The sequence below is a fragment of the Centruroides sculpturatus genome, unplaced genomic scaffold, assembly GCF_000671375.1.
Source record: "Centruroides sculpturatus isolate CEXI.00-Female unplaced genomic scaffold, Cexi_2.0 scaffold1464, whole genome shotgun sequence".
NCBI lineage: Eukaryota > Metazoa > Arthropoda > Arachnida > Scorpiones > Buthidae > Centruroides > Centruroides sculpturatus.
The window spans coordinates 125,039-144,078 of record NW_019392611.1 but is presented as its reverse complement, the minus strand read 5'-3'; the positions used below and the strand labels follow the sequence as shown (position 1 = coordinate 144,078).

General features: G+C 29.6%; 1 protein-coding gene across 1 annotated transcript in view; it reads left to right on the top strand.

Moving 5' to 3' along the window:
* LOC111617680 (dynein heavy chain 7, axonemal-like) overlaps nt 1-19,040 on the top strand; it is a 168,383-nt gene that overhangs the window by 38,012 nt on the left and 111,331 nt on the right. Inside the window, exons 14-19 of the mRNA XM_023358964.1 lie at nt 80-358; nt 4,937-5,167; nt 5,927-6,139; nt 10,772-10,870; nt 12,915-13,049; nt 15,855-15,968. Coding sequence (XP_023214732.1) covers nt 80-358; nt 4,937-5,167; nt 5,927-6,139; nt 10,772-10,870; nt 12,915-13,049; nt 15,855-15,968 — 1,071 coding nt within the window. The remainder of the gene's footprint in view (nt 1-79; nt 359-4,936; nt 5,168-5,926; nt 6,140-10,771; nt 10,871-12,914; nt 13,050-15,854; nt 15,969-19,040) is intronic.

The following is a 19,040-nucleotide window of genomic DNA, read 5'->3' as shown; positions in this document are numbered from 1 at the left end:
ATTTAACAAAAACATTCATATTTTTTATTAAAGATTTCTTTTATTTTATATTAATAAATAAATGTATTTTATTAATTAGGAAAAGGACATAATCACAAGGATGATAAACTCATCTTTATCATATGGATATGAATATTTGGGTAACACTGAACGACTTGTAATTACACCTTTAACTGATAGATGTTATCGGACACTATTCAGTGCACTTCGTTTACATCTGGGAGGGGCTCCAGAAGGACCAGCTGGAACTGGTAAAACAGAAACAACTAAAGATTTAGCTAAAGCTATTGCTAAACAATGCATAGTATTTAACTGTTCTGAAGGATTAGATTATGTTGCTTTAGGAAAATTTTTTAAGGTAAGTAGAATCTATTTTGTTTTAAGCATAATTTAATTATGAAAATTTTAGAATTTTGTTTTTTATTGTATTTATTTATATTATAGTCAAATTTTAAAAGTTGATTACAGTGTGATTAAATAAAATGGATCATATGATTTTAGTCTTTTTATTATATCAAGCAATAGAATAAAATAAATACAATTATAAAATATCATTACTGTCTTATTTGAAATGAATAGTGAAGGTATGGCACATAAGAGTGTAAATTGTCATTTTGACACTACAAATGAAAAATATTGTATGTATATACCATGTGTCAACTCTGCTTTTTAATTGTTCAATATATGTATAAAGAGGTGAGAATGCCATATGTTTATTTGTTTTATACAATGTGTTGGATAAGGAACAACAGAAGAGAGGCAAGAGCCCAAAACACATATTGGCATCTAAATATTAAAATAAAGATGAATGTAAAGTAAAGCCTATTGCTTCATTGTGCAATATGGACAAATATAAAATATTGGTTATAGAATAAGCATTTGAATATCAAAATTTAGTTAAATTTATTTTAAAATAAAGTAAAGTATTATTATGCAATTACCATACAAATTAAAAAAAATTTTATTTAACATAATTAAGTTTATGAATTTAATATTTCAAATTTGATAGAATATGTTAATATTATGAATGTTTTTATATTCTATTATCAGTTTTGATGCGTTGTTTGAATTGTCAGAGTTTTAACGTTGGATTTTGTTAACTGAAAAAATCTCAGTAACTTTTCATTGTAAAAGCAAAATGTAGATTTGTTTTCATAGGAATTAAAGCAATTGTAAAATATGAAAATTTTTTATACAAGTTCTATAAATAACATATATGTGATTTAGAAAACAGAATTTTAATAGATATATAAAGTGATTTTGATTTAAATAAAATTCAGGAGTTTGAGAATGAAGATGAATTACATTTTTTAATTATTTAATAAGTGAAGAAAATAGCTATTTTTCTTATAGATATATACCAGGCTAGCGAGTTCCTCTAGGTCTTGGGTGTAACCAAGCAACTGAGGGTTGTTGTTGTACATGAAATCCAATAATGCCTCCATACATGATTCAATCCTTACTGAAGGATACGTACTTTCATAATCTAAAATGGTCGCTACTTTGTCTTCCATTAAAGAAATATTTTGCACTTCCTTCACTACGACAAGAGGATCTTTTGCCACCAGTCCATCATCTTCTAGTTGTGAGGATAAATATTCATGTAGCCTTTTTTCTAAGATAAAGGTGGGCCCTATAGATATATAATACAGGGCCAGCTCTAGGTGGGTACAATGTGTGACCATCACATCATGCAACTGCTAAGATGCAAAAATTTTAAAAGGCAGCAAAATTTGCCTGATTTTTCCTTCATTCTAGTCTGATAAATACATATTTTTTATATTGTTTTTTTAGAAATTAAAAATAAAAAATTTCAAATTCAAATAAATCTAGAAGGAAATCTAAATATCTCATTTAGAGGTTCATCAAATAAAATTTATGAAGAAAATAACTAGAATTTTTTGAAAATTTTGAAATTCTTAGCTGAATTTGATCCATTATGGAAAAACATTTAACAAGACTAAGAAAAAATTGAATTCTGTTCACTATTTAGGAAAAACCATTCAAAATGAAATTTTGGAACTGATCTGACAAAGCATCAAAAGTAAAATTTTAAAAAAGTGCAGGATTTTAATTATTATGCATTGAGCGTTGTCTGTACAACAAACACAAGCCATCAGGAACAAATATCAGTTATGGTTTTATATTTTGAAGTGGATCTCAAAAATAATATTCATATCCAATCAAAGGTTCAAAAGGAATTGAATTGACACACACCATCATTGATTAACTGGAAAAATATAATTTATCAGTAAAGAACATCAGGGGTCAAAGTTATGACAGTGGTGCCAACATGAAAGGTATTCAAAATGGCATTCAGGCCCACATTTTGAAAAAAAATCCACGAGCAATGTACATTCCATGCCTCACTCACACTTTGAATTTAGTGGTGGTTGATTCAGTGCACAGTTCACCCAAATCGCACAATTTTTCAACATTATTGAACAGGTTTTCAAATTTTTCTCAGTTTCTACGAAAAGATGGGGCATTTTACAATCTAAGTGTCCATCATTTACAGTCAAATCATTAAGTGATGCATGCTGGAAAAGTCATATTAATGCTGTTAAGACTCTAGGATTTGAATTACTTAAAATTTATGAAGCATTACAAGACATTGCAAAAGAATCTAATGATGCAATTACAAAAGTTACAGATGAATCCATTGCATCAAAAATTACAAATTTTGATTTTTTATGTTCAATTATAATTTGGTATGATGTCTTGTTTGAAGTCAATATATGCAGTAAACAATTTCAATCCCTTTCAACAAATATTTCAGAAAGCTTAGAATTGCTAGAACAAACAATTAATTTTTTGAAGGAAAACTGTAACCAAAACAAATTTAATTCAATTGTTAAAGAAGCAAAAAAACTTGCTGGTATTTTAAATGTGGAAAATGAGTTTGATTTTCCCACAGAAACTTTGGGACGACAATGGAAAAGAAAAAGGTTTTTTGATGAGGAGGAAAACATCAAAGAAAATTTAAGCCAAATCCAGAAGTACAAAAAAGAAGTTTATGATAAAATTTTTAGTTGTGCTCTTACTTTTTTGGAAGAATGATTTAAAACATTTCAAACTGGTATTGAATCATGCTAACATTGTCCATTACAGTTGCTGCTACGGAACAAAGCTTTTGAAGCTTAAAATAATTAAAAACTAAGATTGATGGTGAGTCAAGAATGACTTAACAACTTCTGTGTATATATATTATATATATATACACAGAAGAATCTTCATATTTACTCTATACTTAATAATACTTTATAAAGATTTATTAACAAATATTTTGATAGAACAGCAAATAAGATAAGTGAATTTCAAAGACCAGTTTGGATTTATGCTTGACAGTGTGTAATAATATCAATAGATATTGTTACAAATTGAATAAGTCCATTTGTACGAGGGCTGTTCGGAAAGTTTGCAGCCTTGCCTATATGCGGCGCTGCGATCAATTTAATTTTTGGCGGGAATAATTCAGCCATCTTTGCTAAAGATACGATACCAATTTCCGCTTGATTTGTCAAAAAGTTTTGCCACGACAGCTTAGCAGATAGTCAGTGTGCACATGCTTTGTCAAAAATGGAGAAGACGGAGACTCGTGCGGTCATAAAATACCTGACGAAAAAAGGGTTGACCCCATCTCAAATCAAAGCTGACATGGATGAAGTTTTAGGAGAGTCTGCTCCTTCGTACACCACTGTGAAAAAATGGACAGCCCTTTTTAAATCTGGCAGAGAAAGTGTGGAAGATGACCCTCGCAGCGGACGGCCGTCAACTGCTGTCACTGAAGAAAACATCGACAAAGTTCACGATTTGGTATTAGCAGATCGCCGTTTGAAAACGCGTGAGATAGCTGAGACAACAGGCATCTCTGTCGACCGAGTGCACCACATCCTAACCGAAGATTTGGGTATGACGAAGGTCTCAGCAAGGTGGGTGCCGCATCTGCTGACCGCCGAGCAAAAACGTGTTCGCACTTTGATGTCAAAGGAGTGTTTGGACTTCTACCAGAAAAACCCACAGGATTTCTTGCGTCGGTTTGTGACTACTGACGAAACGTGGATCCATTACTACACTCCTGAAACAAAAGAACAGTCGAAGCAATGGAAACACCACAGTTCGCCACCACCAAAGAAGGCAAAGACAGTTCCATCAGCGGGTAAAGTGATGGCCTCGGTTTTTTGGGATGCTAAAGGCATCATCTTTATTGACTACCTAGAAAGAGGAAAGACCATTAATGCTGTCTATTACTGTGAACTTTTGGAAAAACTGAAGAAAGAAATCGAAGAAAAGAGGCCACACTTGAAGAAGAAAAAGGTTCTGTTCCACCACGATAATGCACCTGCACATTCCGCCAGAATCACTGAACAAAAGATAAACGAACTTCGCTTCCAATTAGTTCCACATCCACCGTACTCACCTGAGTTGGCCCCCAGTGCCTTCTACCTTTTTTCAAACCTAAAAAAATTCTTGGCTGGAAAGAGATTCCACTCAAATGACGAAGTCATCTCTGAAGTCAACGAGTATTTTGCACACCTTGACAAATCGACCTATTGTGATGGCATAAAAAAGCTAGAACATCGCTGGAATAAATGCATTGCTAACAAAGGAGCCTACATTGAAAAATAAAAAAAGTTTTAACGTTATTTTGTTTGTTGTTCTATTTGAGGCCGCAAACTTTCCGAACAGCCCTCGTATATATCAATAGATATCATTACATCTCTATAATGACTGAAAAGTTTAGACAAGTAAAAATGTTGTATTTGCTCTTTATCAAATCAAGAAGACATGAAAATATTTTATAAAATATATATTGGAAATAGGATTATAATTTATTTTTAATAAGATCCATAAGATCCATTTTTGAATTTTTTCAGGTTTTCTTTGTAATTTTTTTACAATTTTATGTAAAAGAAAGTTTTATCTTTATTTTCAGGGATTAGCTTCATGTGGAGCTTGGTCTTGTTTTGATGAATTTAATCGAATTGATGTTGAAGTACTATCTGTTGTTGCCCAACAAATATTAACAATCCAACGTGGTATTAATTCAGCTGCAAATACACTATTATTTGAAGGTACTGTTATACGATTAGATCCTACATGTGCAGTTTTTATTACTATGAATCCTGGATATGCTGGTCGAAGTGAGTTACCTGACAATTTAAAGGTAGCTATATTAATGAATTTTATAAAACAAAGAAAATTTAATAATGTAACTTTATGTATAAATCACTGACAAGAAATGTTTGGAACAAACTTCATATTAGAAAATTAACTTAAGTGCTCTGATGGAAAGAGGATCCTAAGTATAATATCAAAAAATTGTAAAAATTCAAAAAAGTAAAATATTTTATGTTTTGTGAGGCATCAAAGTTTAATACTAGATGCTCTTACCACATGATGTATATCCTCTGTTTATTTTTCTAAAAGTATGTAACTATTTATTCTCTTTATTTAAACTTACATTTTCTTATATCTTGATATCTATTACTGTTTATTAAAAACTTTTAATGTCTAGATTACATAATTGTAAATAACACATGTGAAGTTAATAGTGAATTACAAAGAATTATTAAAAATTATAAAAAATTTGCAGAGAATATTGAAAATAATACAAAATGCCAGAATTTAGCCATAAAGGCTGTATTCTTTCTTCTTAACTTATGTAACATAGATAACATTAACAAATGGAAGTAATTTATATTAATATATATTTAATTTATATAATTCAAAATTTTATAATATTTAAATATAATTATTAAAATTNCAGATGTTGAAGATGAAGAAAAAGATGAAGAAGAAGATATGGGTAATTATGTTTTTAATTATTAAAATTATATTTTATAGTTAATAATATTGATGTAACATAAAATATAAATATTGTCAGAACTGAATACTGTTTATAATATGAAAATTTTTAATTTAGACTTTATTTCGTCCTGTTGCTATGATGGTTCCAGATTATGCAATGATTGCTGAAATTTCACTTTATTCCAAAGGATTTGTAAATGCAAGACCATTAGCAGTTAAAGTTGTAGCTACTTATAAATTGTGTTCTGAACAGTTGTCATCTCAACCTCATTATGATTATGGAATGAGAGCTGTAAAATCTGTAATAGCTGCTGCTGGCAATTTAAAGGTAAATAAACCTTAAATACGAGCCTTTTTTTTAAAGTGGGTTTTGGAAAAAAATGAGTTAATAATAGTTTTAGTGAGGCATAGATGCCCTCTTTTTTATATTTATAACAACAAAGTCAATGGTGTACAAATATCCTCATAAATTAATCAAAAGAAGTTTAACTGTAAAATGTTATTGTAAGAATGTTTTTTGTGAAAGTGGAATAAGTTCATTCATAATAATCAATAATTGAAACAACTTTTGTTAAAGTTTTTATAATGGATAATAGCTAATTCTAAGTGTAAAAGAGAAATAAGATTGAAATATGAATACATTTGTTATTATTATAAGGGTTGCCTAAATGAAAAGTTGATACACATCAGAACTGACAAACATTATGAATCTAAAAGAAATGCCCATGTTTGTTTAGGCAAAGATCTCAGCATCTCACAAGTAGATCGATGCCCCTTATGTAGAATTTTGGTGGCTGCTGGTAAAAAAATTTTTGACCCTATCCTTGGCCTCTTCATCCAACATGAAACTTTATCCTTACAAAGCTTTCTTAGAGGTTTGAAAATGTGAAAGTCACATGGCAACAAGTCAGAATTATAAGGCAGATGTTCTAATAGCTCCCAGCAGAATTTCTGGAACATTGCACTAGTTACACTTGCCATATGGGAACAGACATTGTCCTGAAGCAGGATGACTTTTTGTGAAAGGAGTCCTGCGTCTTTTGACTTTATTGCTTTGTGCAGCCTTGACAGAGTTTCACAATAGCATTCTGAGTTGATCATTGTGTGTAGTGGCATGAAGTCAACCAACAATGACTGATGCAGTGGAGATTATGGTGTATGCCTGACCTGGTCTCAGTTTATTTTGAATTGACTTGTGGCCTTCTGTGTAACTCTTGCATCAATTATTCACTGCTGATTGTTCTAAACAATGTTCACTATAAATGTATTTCATTTGTCTATAGATGTCAGCACTCCTATTCTCTTCAGCCTCTAAAAACTGAACTACTGCCCATTATTTGATTCTGGACATTTCCATTGTAACTAACTTAACATTAATCTGCCAATTACTGGAGATATAAGTATTCCCATGAGTACTTAATGTAACCCGTGCTTTGCATATGTTGAGTTTACCTGCTTGTAATGTGGCACCAATCACTACTTTGCCCAATGAAATATGACACATGTCCATTTTTCATTTTGGCAACCCTTATATTTATCTTAATGAAGTAATTTACTTTTCATAGTTACTGTATTTATAAATTCTTATATAATATAACTGAAAATATTTCTTAATAAAGTCAATTGACTTTATTAAGAAATATTTCATTTATTCATTTACTTACATGTTCTCATTTTAATTATTATTTTTTTACAGTAAAAAAATACATTTCATAAAAGCCAACTTTAATTAAAATATAAAATTGTTATTGTTCATATTTTTCATAATTTGTTATTATTGAAAGTGGTATAAGTTCATTTGTAGCTTAAAAAAATCATATATTTTCTTTAACAATTTCATTAATTATTATTACATAATAAAATTTAACAAGTTTATAGTTTTAAAAACATTGCATGAATAAATGGACTTATACCACTTTCAAAAACAATGGCTCATATATTATAAATATACTCTTAAAAATTGTGTAATGATAAAATTTCATTTAAATTGAAGATAAAATATTGATTAATTTTTAGATTGTCTTCTGTTTTAGAATATTTGGTTCCATAGTAATCAAAATAAATTTGAACATGGTAAATTTATATGAATATTGTGAATTTTAATTATTTTAAATCTATATTATTCAAAACACAAAGGTTTTGTTATAAATACAATAATTTTAACATTATCTATTAAAAAAAGTATCATAAAACTTATTTCCATTACTACTTATTTCAATAAGAACCAAAACTTGTGATGTCTTGACAGAAGAACTAGTTGTTTAAATGAAAATTGATGTTAAAGCTGAATGTATGTTTCCTGGAAACATTTTTATGTAAAATTATATTCAAATAGATTGTATAGAGAAGTCAGTAAAGTCAATTTTTATCAAAGAATTAACTTAATAAATATGCACTGTTAAATTTCAATGCTTTAATTTTCAGTTTCATTACTTTTGTGAAGATCCCAAAATTAATATTACCTTGAAACTACCTTACAATTTAAATAAGAGGAAAGTAGGATACAGAAATTAGAAAGATAGAGATAGAAAGATCAATAGTGAAATTACCTAGGATTTATTGGGGGATACTGTTCCTTGCTTACAAAATGGGGTCCACAATGAATTCTTCTGGCTTTATGATTTTCCGTCTTTCATCACAAATATAGTTCTGTTGCTTATCCAACTTTGTAATGATCAAAAGTCTCTGTTCAGAAAGGAGCAATAATAAAATTTATATCCTGTTGAGCCACACAGTACTTGCCGAAACTTAACCTTTTTCACTCTTCCATTCTTACCTCCTCAGACTGAGGACCTCTGTGCATCCTCTCCAAAGTTGAGCTTAAGAGTGGCCAGTTTCTCTTTCCCTTTGGGCCCATTGTCGTTCTCTCTATTGTTATCAATGTTTCTTGGAACAGACCCCTACACATTGACAAAAGGATTAAAAAGGGATAGAAAATTTTAGAAAGGGAAGGTAAAGAACAAAAGATGTTGAGAATTAAAGTAATTAAAACATGAAAATTTTAAATAAATAAAAAAAAGGCAAGCAGACACATTTTTAATCTAGTTTTATGTGTTATAGATGTCAGATGGATTGTACTGGTCAATTAACTTCTATTTTGGTTTTAGTCACTCTATAACAAGAGTATCTACTTACATATATATTCCATACTTACCAGCTCTTGGTTGCAGTCGATGTTAATTTTAGAAAAGTAAAGATGGACTTTGTAATGGGGAAGCAGACATAGAATTTTATTCGTTTCTTCACATACAATATTTTGGCATCTATGTACAGCATTGTTAATTTTGAAATGTTCAAATTCAGAATGGACTTCATTCAGTATTTTTTTAAGAAATTTCTTGAGCAGTCAATCTTTCGTTTCTAGGAGTAAGTTTTCTCTTATAATTAGTGCACTTTTTACTTGTGTACAGATAAATACATAGCTTCCCTTGTTTATCACAGGCTATGATTTCACTTTTCTCATACTTATTTAAACAGTTTCATGGATCATTTTTGAAAATAAATAAAAAAAAAGCATAAACTTTCAACATAGAGGTAAAATCAGAAAATTTTTATTGATTCATATATATTTTGGTTAGTAATGTTTTTAATGAAATAACCAACAATCACCTGAAAGATTGGACTAGAATTTCTAGCCCAATCTTTCAGGCGATTGTTGGTTATTTCATTATATACTCATCAGGCTTTAAGATGTTTATTATATAACTAGCAGGTGGGCCCGGCGTTGCTCGGGCAAAAGTAACGATAACTAAGATAAGGATTATTACGTTACAGTCAACCTTACCCATTTTCACAGAATGCAAGAATTGGGTCCCCTTAGAGAATTTTTAGATGGGTCTAAAAATATGTTCGATTTCCCGCAAAAACGAAAAAAACTGCATTTGCGTATTGCACGTCGCTTTCTCTTAATAATTCCATTGTTACGTAACATTTCCATTGTTGACACTTCCATTGTTACTTAAAACTTTTATTGTTACTTAAAACTTCCATTGTTACTTAACACTTCCATTGTTACTTAGCACTTCCATTGTTACTTAACACTTCCATTGTTGATGGAAGTGTTAAGCCTTAATCCTGTCCCTCTCCCCCGTGGGGAGGAATTTCGAAAAATCCCTTCTTAGTGTGCGTTCTCCTAACGTACCCTAACTGTGTACCAAATTTCAACTTTCAACTCCTAACCGTTTGGGCTCGTATCCATAATGTATATAGAAGTTTTAATCCTGTCTCTCTCCCCTCCCGGGGGAATTTCGAAAAATCCCTTCTTAGTGTGCGTTTTCATGACGTACCCTATCTGTGTACCAAATTTCAACTTTCAACTCCTAACCGTTTGGGCTCTGCGCTTATTATTATTATTATTATCATCAACCCGTCTCAATTATATATTAGATAATGTTTTTAAATGTCTAATAACTTTGAAGTTTTTTGTAAAAAATAATTATTTTCTGTGTGCTTTCAGTTAAAATATACATTTTAAATTTAATTTATTATTTAAATTGGTTAAATCTATAAAAACAAGAGGGGCCATATTGATATGAAATATACTGTGTATTGTCTTTTTTAAAGAAACTTCAATAAAAGATATTGCTTTTTTTATGATTTTATATAAATATGTATTTAATGGAAATAAAATAAAAAGTATTTCTTATATAAAATTGAAATATTAAATAAAATAAATACTTTTAACAATAAGTAATTCTGTTTAATTCAAATAATATAACTAGCCAATACATTTAAAAAGGTATGAAACAAAATAAATCAATCTTATTATGAATATGCTATAAGCTATAAACTTTATTTTTATTTTATTATTAAATTCTTGTAAATTATACAAAACACATATTATCTAAGGTTTAAAAAGCAATATTTTATTAAATAGCTTTGAAAAAATAATAAAATAAATTTTAATGATAAATCATTTATTTGATTAATAAAAGAGGTCTTATTTAAAAAATTTTTATAGCATAAATATCCTGACAGTGAAGAAGATAAAATAATGCTCAGATCTATCACTGATGTTAATCTACCAAAATTTTTAAGTCATGATGTACCTTTGTTTGAAGTAAGTATATTACCAGTAATTTAACTCAAATTCTTAAAATTAAGATTTCTGGACACTTTAGTTTTTGAATAGCTGAAATGTTGAAGCTCTGAATATTACAGTAAATATCAGACATTTACTTTTAACTTTATAAATCTTTTGGTTATTTCTTATGAGGGCAATTCATGCTAAATTAAAATTTTAAATTTAATTATATTAGATGTTGTTAAAAATAATCTTTGAAACCAGATTAACTTTAAAAAAAGCAGTTTTATTAATTGTATCTTTTTATTGAATGTCAAGAACATTCATTAAAGATGTAACATTCACTTCAAATTATCTTCTATCTGTGTCTTCTGTTACAAGAATTTGAATAATCTGTATAAGATTTAAAAATATATTCCTTATAAGATATTAAAGATAAAGTATTNCGGTTCAGTAAGCACTAATTGGTCATCGAGTCCGATGTTGACGCTATGAAAAGGCGACAGTTCGACACACCGGATATACGTCACTCTCATCTATGTTCGACTTGGGAATTTTTTTGTTCAATAATAAATGTGAATTCTTCTTCCAGGAAAAAAATAAGACATTCCCTGAAAATAAGACCTAGCGCATTTTTCAGAGCAAAAATTAATATAAGACACTGTCTTATTTTCGGGGAAACACAGTACTTTTTCCATCAAAAAAGAGCCCTGTTACATGGTGTATAACACGGGGAAAATATGCCAATGGTTAAAAAAAATGACCCCCCTAAAATTTTTATGTTTTTTAATTAAGAAGACCGTGAAACGTTGGGAAATATTTTTAAAAAAATTGGAATTTTTTTCTGTATCTGTGTTTGGGGTGCACAATTTTGTTCACCCTCTTTGAAGCCTAATAACTCCTGTACTTTTTGTCGAAAATTTCTGAAATTTTGTAAGGAGGTTTGTATATTAAGGGGATTGATGCTATTAAATTTTAGTGATTAAAGGTAGAGGGGTGGGGAGATAAAGAGGGACATGTATATCTCCAGTACGATCAGACATAATGACGATTTTACTCAATTGCATTTACAATTTTTTTTTTTATAAGACCCACCATTATTCTGAAAATTAAGCATTTTGTCATTTTATAATAGTTAAAATAAAATATGATAACAGATGCCACCAAATGTCGTAGGAAAAGTTAAGCAAGTAAATGCTGGATATTTTTTCTTCTGAAAAAGCTCAAAAGTACTGTACATAGCCTATAGTGTAACTAAATATTAGTAGAGTAATTCCCGTTATTTTTTGATTATTCAACTATAAAAATGTACTTTTATAAGTACAGTATATTGTGTTATTGTATAAATTCTGGTAAAAGTACAAAACAGAAGTTTTCTGGGCGAAAAACGGGAAAGTTATACATGTTCATTTACAAATATTAAATAAAATAAGATTTTACTAATGCATAATTTTTTAAAATAAATTATCAAACGATTTTTTCGTGCAATTTTTTTCTGAGCGGACAGAAATACAATGAAACACTACAAATATATTAATGTTTAATCGTATATTCCTCTGTTGTCGAAGCAAAGCTTTTACAACACAATAATTATTTTACTGTTTACATTAATTCCTCGTGTCTCTATTTCCTTAATATTTCAATTTTGTTTTTATATTGTCCACGTAGATCTTGTTTATAAAAAAGACTTATTATAATGGTTGAGTTTCGAATTAGCAAAGGAAAGAAGTCTTGGTCAAAAATAAAACAAAAAGTAGCTTTATTTTCACTTGTACTTAACTTCTATGCCCTCCTCAGCAGGTTTACAATAATCAATAACGATTACATAAAAATTTATTAAAAATAAAATATTACACTCGACAATATTAAAAAAAAACAGTTAAATCTTCTCTATTGTTTAATAATAATAATACAACAATAATACAGATATACAGCATCCAAAACACAGAGCTAAACATAATTATAGTGGCGTTAATTTACACCTTATTTTCCTGTATAAAATAATAAGGCTTTTAACAAGTTTTTCTTTAACTTCTGTGCAAAGTGTTAAAATTCTTTATTTACATTTTCAAATTTTTAGGGTATAACTTCTGATTTATTTCCTGAAATATCTCAACCACCTTCAGATTATAATGATTTGAATAGAGCTATAGAAATTGTTTGTCAAAAATATAATCTACAGTGTACAAGCTATTTTTTACAGAAAATACAACAGGTAAAAAGATACTAATAATCACAATATAAAATTAAAATCTTTTAATTTATTTTTATCATCTTATTAGATTTAACTAAAAGAATTTTAAAAAATAAAAGTGAAAATTAAGTTGAACTTTGAATTCATTTTGTTGACAGTCATATAATAATAAACAATTATACTGAACTTAAAATCAGAGCTGTATAGTTTGTACACAAACCTGCCAACTTAATTTTATTTTTCCATCTGTATTGTGATCAGTCAATTTTTGATTCTCTTTGATTCTGATTTTTTTTTTTTTGCATTTCTGAATACTCTGACGCACCATGAGCTCAAAAATGTAAAAAGAACCTTTGAAAAATTCTGTGTGCGCGAACTTATTTTGTATTACATTTGAACAGCTTATGGACCAAAAATTTTGAAATTTGGCAAGAATACTACTATATATAGATCATTGATGCTCTTACATTAAGTTGGTGCAGTGGTGCATTCAGGATTTTCTCTTGGGGAACCAAGTTAAATGGATAAAAAAATTTTTAAATGTGAATTCAATAAAATTCCCACCTTATGTGACTGCTAATTCATAAGTAGTATAGAAACAGAGATGCTACAGAATATAAATAAAAAATGAATTTTAATTAGGAAAAGATTTTTGGAAAATTTTCTACTGTTTATTTTTTTTTTTGTGAGATCGGCGAGTGAGTCAAAGACACACAATCAAAAATAGATAAGATAAAATACAATAATTTTATTAACTCTCTCGTTATGATACAGGCTTCTAAGGATACCAACAATGCTACTCCCACCGAATAATCCACATCATTAATTATTTGACCACTGCACAATTTGGTCTCCCAACAAAGAGTGCGCATGCGTAGTCCTTTGTCTGACCGGATTATCCAATTACTTAAGATTATATTAATTAAAACTAGATTCCTATTACTACTTACAACTATTGAATAGAGAAGGCTATTAGAAACTTGAGAGAATGAAAGTAAGGGATAGGAAAGAGGGTACCCAAAACTTGATGATGTATGCTGCTTGTGTGGGCTCGTGGATGAAATTTCTCGTTGGGTTGGGGACTGATTAGCTCCCTTTTTGTCACTCTTTAAGATATTAGTCTGAAGGGTCAATGCGTCCTATTCCTCACAATTAATTTCCTTTTCTTTCTCCATTCCAAAGTTCTTGTCTTGACCATACGATGCTAAACGTACTGGGGAGACTTCCTCTCGCTCTCTCTCCTTTGGGTTCCCTCTTCGGAGTCACTGCCGTTCGCCCCCTCCTCTCAGAACTGCATTCCTTTCCTTGCTTCTTGGGTTAGTCCACCTGCATACAAAAGCTAAGGGTAAAACGAGAACATTCCAGGAAGGGTAGACAAATAGGACAGACAGAGGGGAAGCGGAAAATATACAAGATAAAATAACACAATTATATACAAAAGACACAATTTAAATATGGTGTGTAGCCACACTTTTTTCTATGGAGGAGGCAGGGCCCCTTGGCTTTCCATGGGTGTGCCACTGAGTTGTTGGTAAGGAACTTAGTGAAAATTTTACTTGTTATTGGCATTTACATATTTTTAAAATTGTTGCTGTGTTGCTGAATACTAAATATTTTTACCTTTCTGACTGATTTTCGAATTTGTATTCAAATTGGTTCGATTATAGAATGATTGTAAACGTTCCAGAAAATTGATCAAATTGAAAACAGTTCATTTGACTGAACATAAAAATTCTGTAATTAGTCTGGAAACGGGAGACCTAATTCTTGCATTCTGTGAAAATGGGTAAGATTGGCTATAATGTAATTATCTTAATCTTCACTATCGTTACTTTTTGCCCAGTGAAGCGGGTCCTTGCAGCTAGATTCTAGATTACTTAGAAAAACAGTCTTTTATATATATAAAAAAACTATATTACATACAAATAAAAACCCAGTGAAGCAGATCTTAGCAGCTAGTACAGAATATTTGGCTTAATATCAACTGATTTATTTGGAACTGTGTGAACTCCACTTTATTTTAAGGCTTAGAGTCTAAGCCTTAAAACAAAGTGGGCGGCCAAATCTTCTATTCAGTAATAAAGATTATATGCATTTTTACTTTTAAAACATTATTATTATTGAGACTATGTGTGAAGTGCTGCCTATGCTTCCACACCACTTAATTGATACCACATCAGGATTCTGACATCGCTATGTTTTTATAGATAGACACAGAAATCACTGGAAATATGGTTGCTAATTATTGTTTACATGCGCGCGTTTACGTGCGTAAGCAGTCGGATTCGAGATGAAGGTGGTCCAAGAGACAGTGTACTCTATTTGAATGAATGAGTTTGAATGAGGTGTCATAATTGCTTGGGATGGAGAAATAAAAAGTAAAAACTAACATGGGATGGGAGTGCTTCAAAATCATTTATTTTTCTTTTGATAGTTTGTACTTCCCTTCAAGTTGTGGCAGTTGAATTTCCATCTAGTGAGCCTCTGGAATCCATTCACTTACAGCTAAGATACACAGATTCTTTTTATAATTGTTAGGTTTAGTTTATAGATCATATTGTAATAATTATTTTAATTTTGACCTTTTTGGCACTTACACCTTTTCACCTTCAACTCTTCAATTTTGTATACAAATTAAATAATAACACTGATTTATGAAAAATTGCCATCTTTCAACAAATAATGAAAAGTAAATATATTTTATTATTTATATAATTTCAATATTTTTTATACTTTATTATTTTAATACGTTTTAATATAACTGGTAGTCTTAGGTTTGTCTTTCAAAAATTAAAATTGAATGTTAACATTTTTGTGATTTTACAGATTTATGAAATGATGATAGTAAGGCATGGATTTATGATAGTTGGTTATCCTTTTAGTGGAAAAACAGCTGCTTATAAAACTTTGGCAAAGGCTTTATATATCTTATGTGACCAAGTAAGTTAAAGTATAAATATAACATTAATATAATGCAGAGAGAAAAGGCCCATGCCCTTCAAAATTGTATGGACCTTTTGTTGCTTTAACTGCAATCTGATTAAATATAAAATGGTATAAATTTAATTTTGAGTTATAAAATTATGTTTTCTTTTTTTAATAAAGATATCTAAGTGAATATAATATGTATATATTTTTATGCATACACTTATACAATCTGTATATATGTATGTGCCATAATGAGATCCTTCAGAAATTGGATGTGGTCTTTGGATTAAAAAAAAATTCCCCACCTCTGATATAATGTTTAGAATTTCTTACTTAACATGTCAGTTTCATTGATGTTACTCAATATTTTAACATTGAGTGACATGTATAATGAAAAAATGAAGATATTATAATAAAAAGAAAGATATAATTATTATAAAAGTGATAGTATAAAGAATTATTTTTACATCTTATCTGTATACTACTAAAAGTCTGAATTTGTTTGATTGTAATTAAATACAGAAAAAATAGCACAAAATACTGCCACATTTTTAGGATGATATACCTCAAATGAGAATAGAAACAAAGTAAAACAAGTTTCATTAAAATCAGGAGACAGATTACAGTTATCATTGTTTTTTCTGCTAGTAGTGTCATTCTTTATGACATCACGTAGAATGTAGAATGTTTTTTAAATTCAGTTTTTTGAAAACCTACATGGAAATGTTTGTTTTAAATTTACATCACTTTGCTAATGGAACATTCTTGTAGCTCATTTTTTAATTTCATGTTTGAAAATCTGTGTGGAAACGTTTGATTTAAATATTTATGATATTTATGTCACTTTGCTGTAGAACACTTTTTACTTTTAATTTATTCTGTATATGTTGAGTTTGATGGAACAGCTGTACTACCTGACAAAGGACTGTAAATGGGGGCACAAATGTTTACATGATTAGTAAATCAAATGCTGGAGTAGGTTCTGAGATTTCTGTATGAGTTATAGATAGATAATGTGAGTTTTAATTCACAATACAACTTGATCCTCATGCCAAATAAAAAATTAAAGGAAGGAAAACTCACTGAGCAATATAAAATATATATATATATATTAACACCGTACTCAGTGAGTACGTGTTAATCGTTTTCCTTTCTTTGAGTTCTAATTATTTCAAATTTATTTATATATATAAAATAGAATGACTAGCTACCTGTCCTCTATATACTTTTAAATCCTTTGATCAATATGCACCCATATTTTACCTTCCTTGGGATAAAGTGCAAATCATTCAATTAGAACAAAAATTTTTAAAACATTCTAGAATAAATATTTCAAATGTTGATAGCTGGATCTTTGTAGTTATAAATAAATAAAAATATAAAGGTACGTGTGTAAATCATATATAAAAATACTAATAAAAATACAGTAGATCCCCCTATAAGACGGTAGATACGTTCCGTTCTTTATGAATCAATTTTGTAGGAATCATAGTTTACGGACTACGGCTGTTTGAAAGGTTTTCTTTCATAAAATTAATCGATTCTAGACTAATTCGACTCAACATTTCCAAAATACGTATATTTTTTTGAAAATAATCCGTATAAACTACGTTATAAACAAAAAATTGTAGGATTGCTTACCGAGTGTGTACCGTTCGACTACGCCCGTTGCTAAAGCTTGGTTTCGTCGCGGAACAGCGCATCAAACCGCGGCCGCGATTTCTGATATTATTTTTCTGCGAAAACTTCGTTGACCTTTGGAGACATCCTTAATATAAATAATTTTTATGGCCGTTAAATAAGAAATGTTTCTTTCACAAGAAATGTATAAAATTACAGTACTGGACAGACGATAGGTCGCCTAACTCGCCGTAGCGTGACGCTAGACGGCGAAAAATATATATTTAATTATAATAAAGTTACAATAAATTAAGTTAATATATAATTATATATACAGTACCTAATTTATATATAATTAATATATAATTATATGTACAGTACCTAATTTATATATAATTAATATATAATTATATGTACAGTACCTAATTTATATATAATTTATATAATACTGTCCAGACGATAGAAATCTCTCCGTAGCGTGGCGCTACGGACGGCGGGTAAGTAGTTCGGCTGCCCGATGACGTTTTACGTATTATAGGAGTTATTTTTACCGTTGTTTACGGATAATGCCACAATTTTTATAGGAATCATAACTATAGGAAACGCTTTTATAGGGGGATCTACTGTATAAGAACAAATAATAATAGCCAAGTATGAGCATTATCTCCCAATGCACATGCTATGAGTTCATACAGTGTCACTTGGCATATATTTAAAAAAGCTCTCCATGCCACAGGTTACAGTGTCTGTTCTCACCGTGTCCCATGGGACCAAGATTTGAGTCCAAGGTTTATTTTGAGGGAAAAATCTATAAAACAAGATAAGCAGATGTGTTATGCATCTATAAAATGCCACTATTACATATTACAGTAACTTCTATTCTTTATAAATTTTAAGTAGTGACACAACACATCATAAGTGTTCTAACAGATACTAAATTTACACCAATAAATTGAAAATCACTTATGGCTGCTGCTATTTTCGTTGTGTATTTGTCTGTTTAATCCAATTTTTAGTTCGGTAGACTATTATATACAGCATTCAGGTTGTGAACTTCTTTTATTGGTTTGTCATATGCATTTCGGACTCAATTGTAATTTAAGTCCCTCTTCAGTACAAACTGTTTTAAAAAATTTATATACAATTACTTAAAAATTATATACAATTAGTGAGATTACAAAAATTCTTCGCGTGTAGATAATATTTACTGACATAAAATTATTAAACAATTGTAACACTTATACGTTACCTCAGATTCTGTTTTCTAAAAACCTCGGTGTATAATTGGTAACGTTGGAAAAGATTAAAAATACAGCCATTTAAAAAACACTTCAACTACATATTCACATTAATACGTTGCACACTTTACAAATGTTCATAAAAACCTTTACAATTACAACTTTTTTCAAGAAAAATTCGTATGCACTTTATTGAAATGTTGCAGCAATAATGAACGTTTTTTTC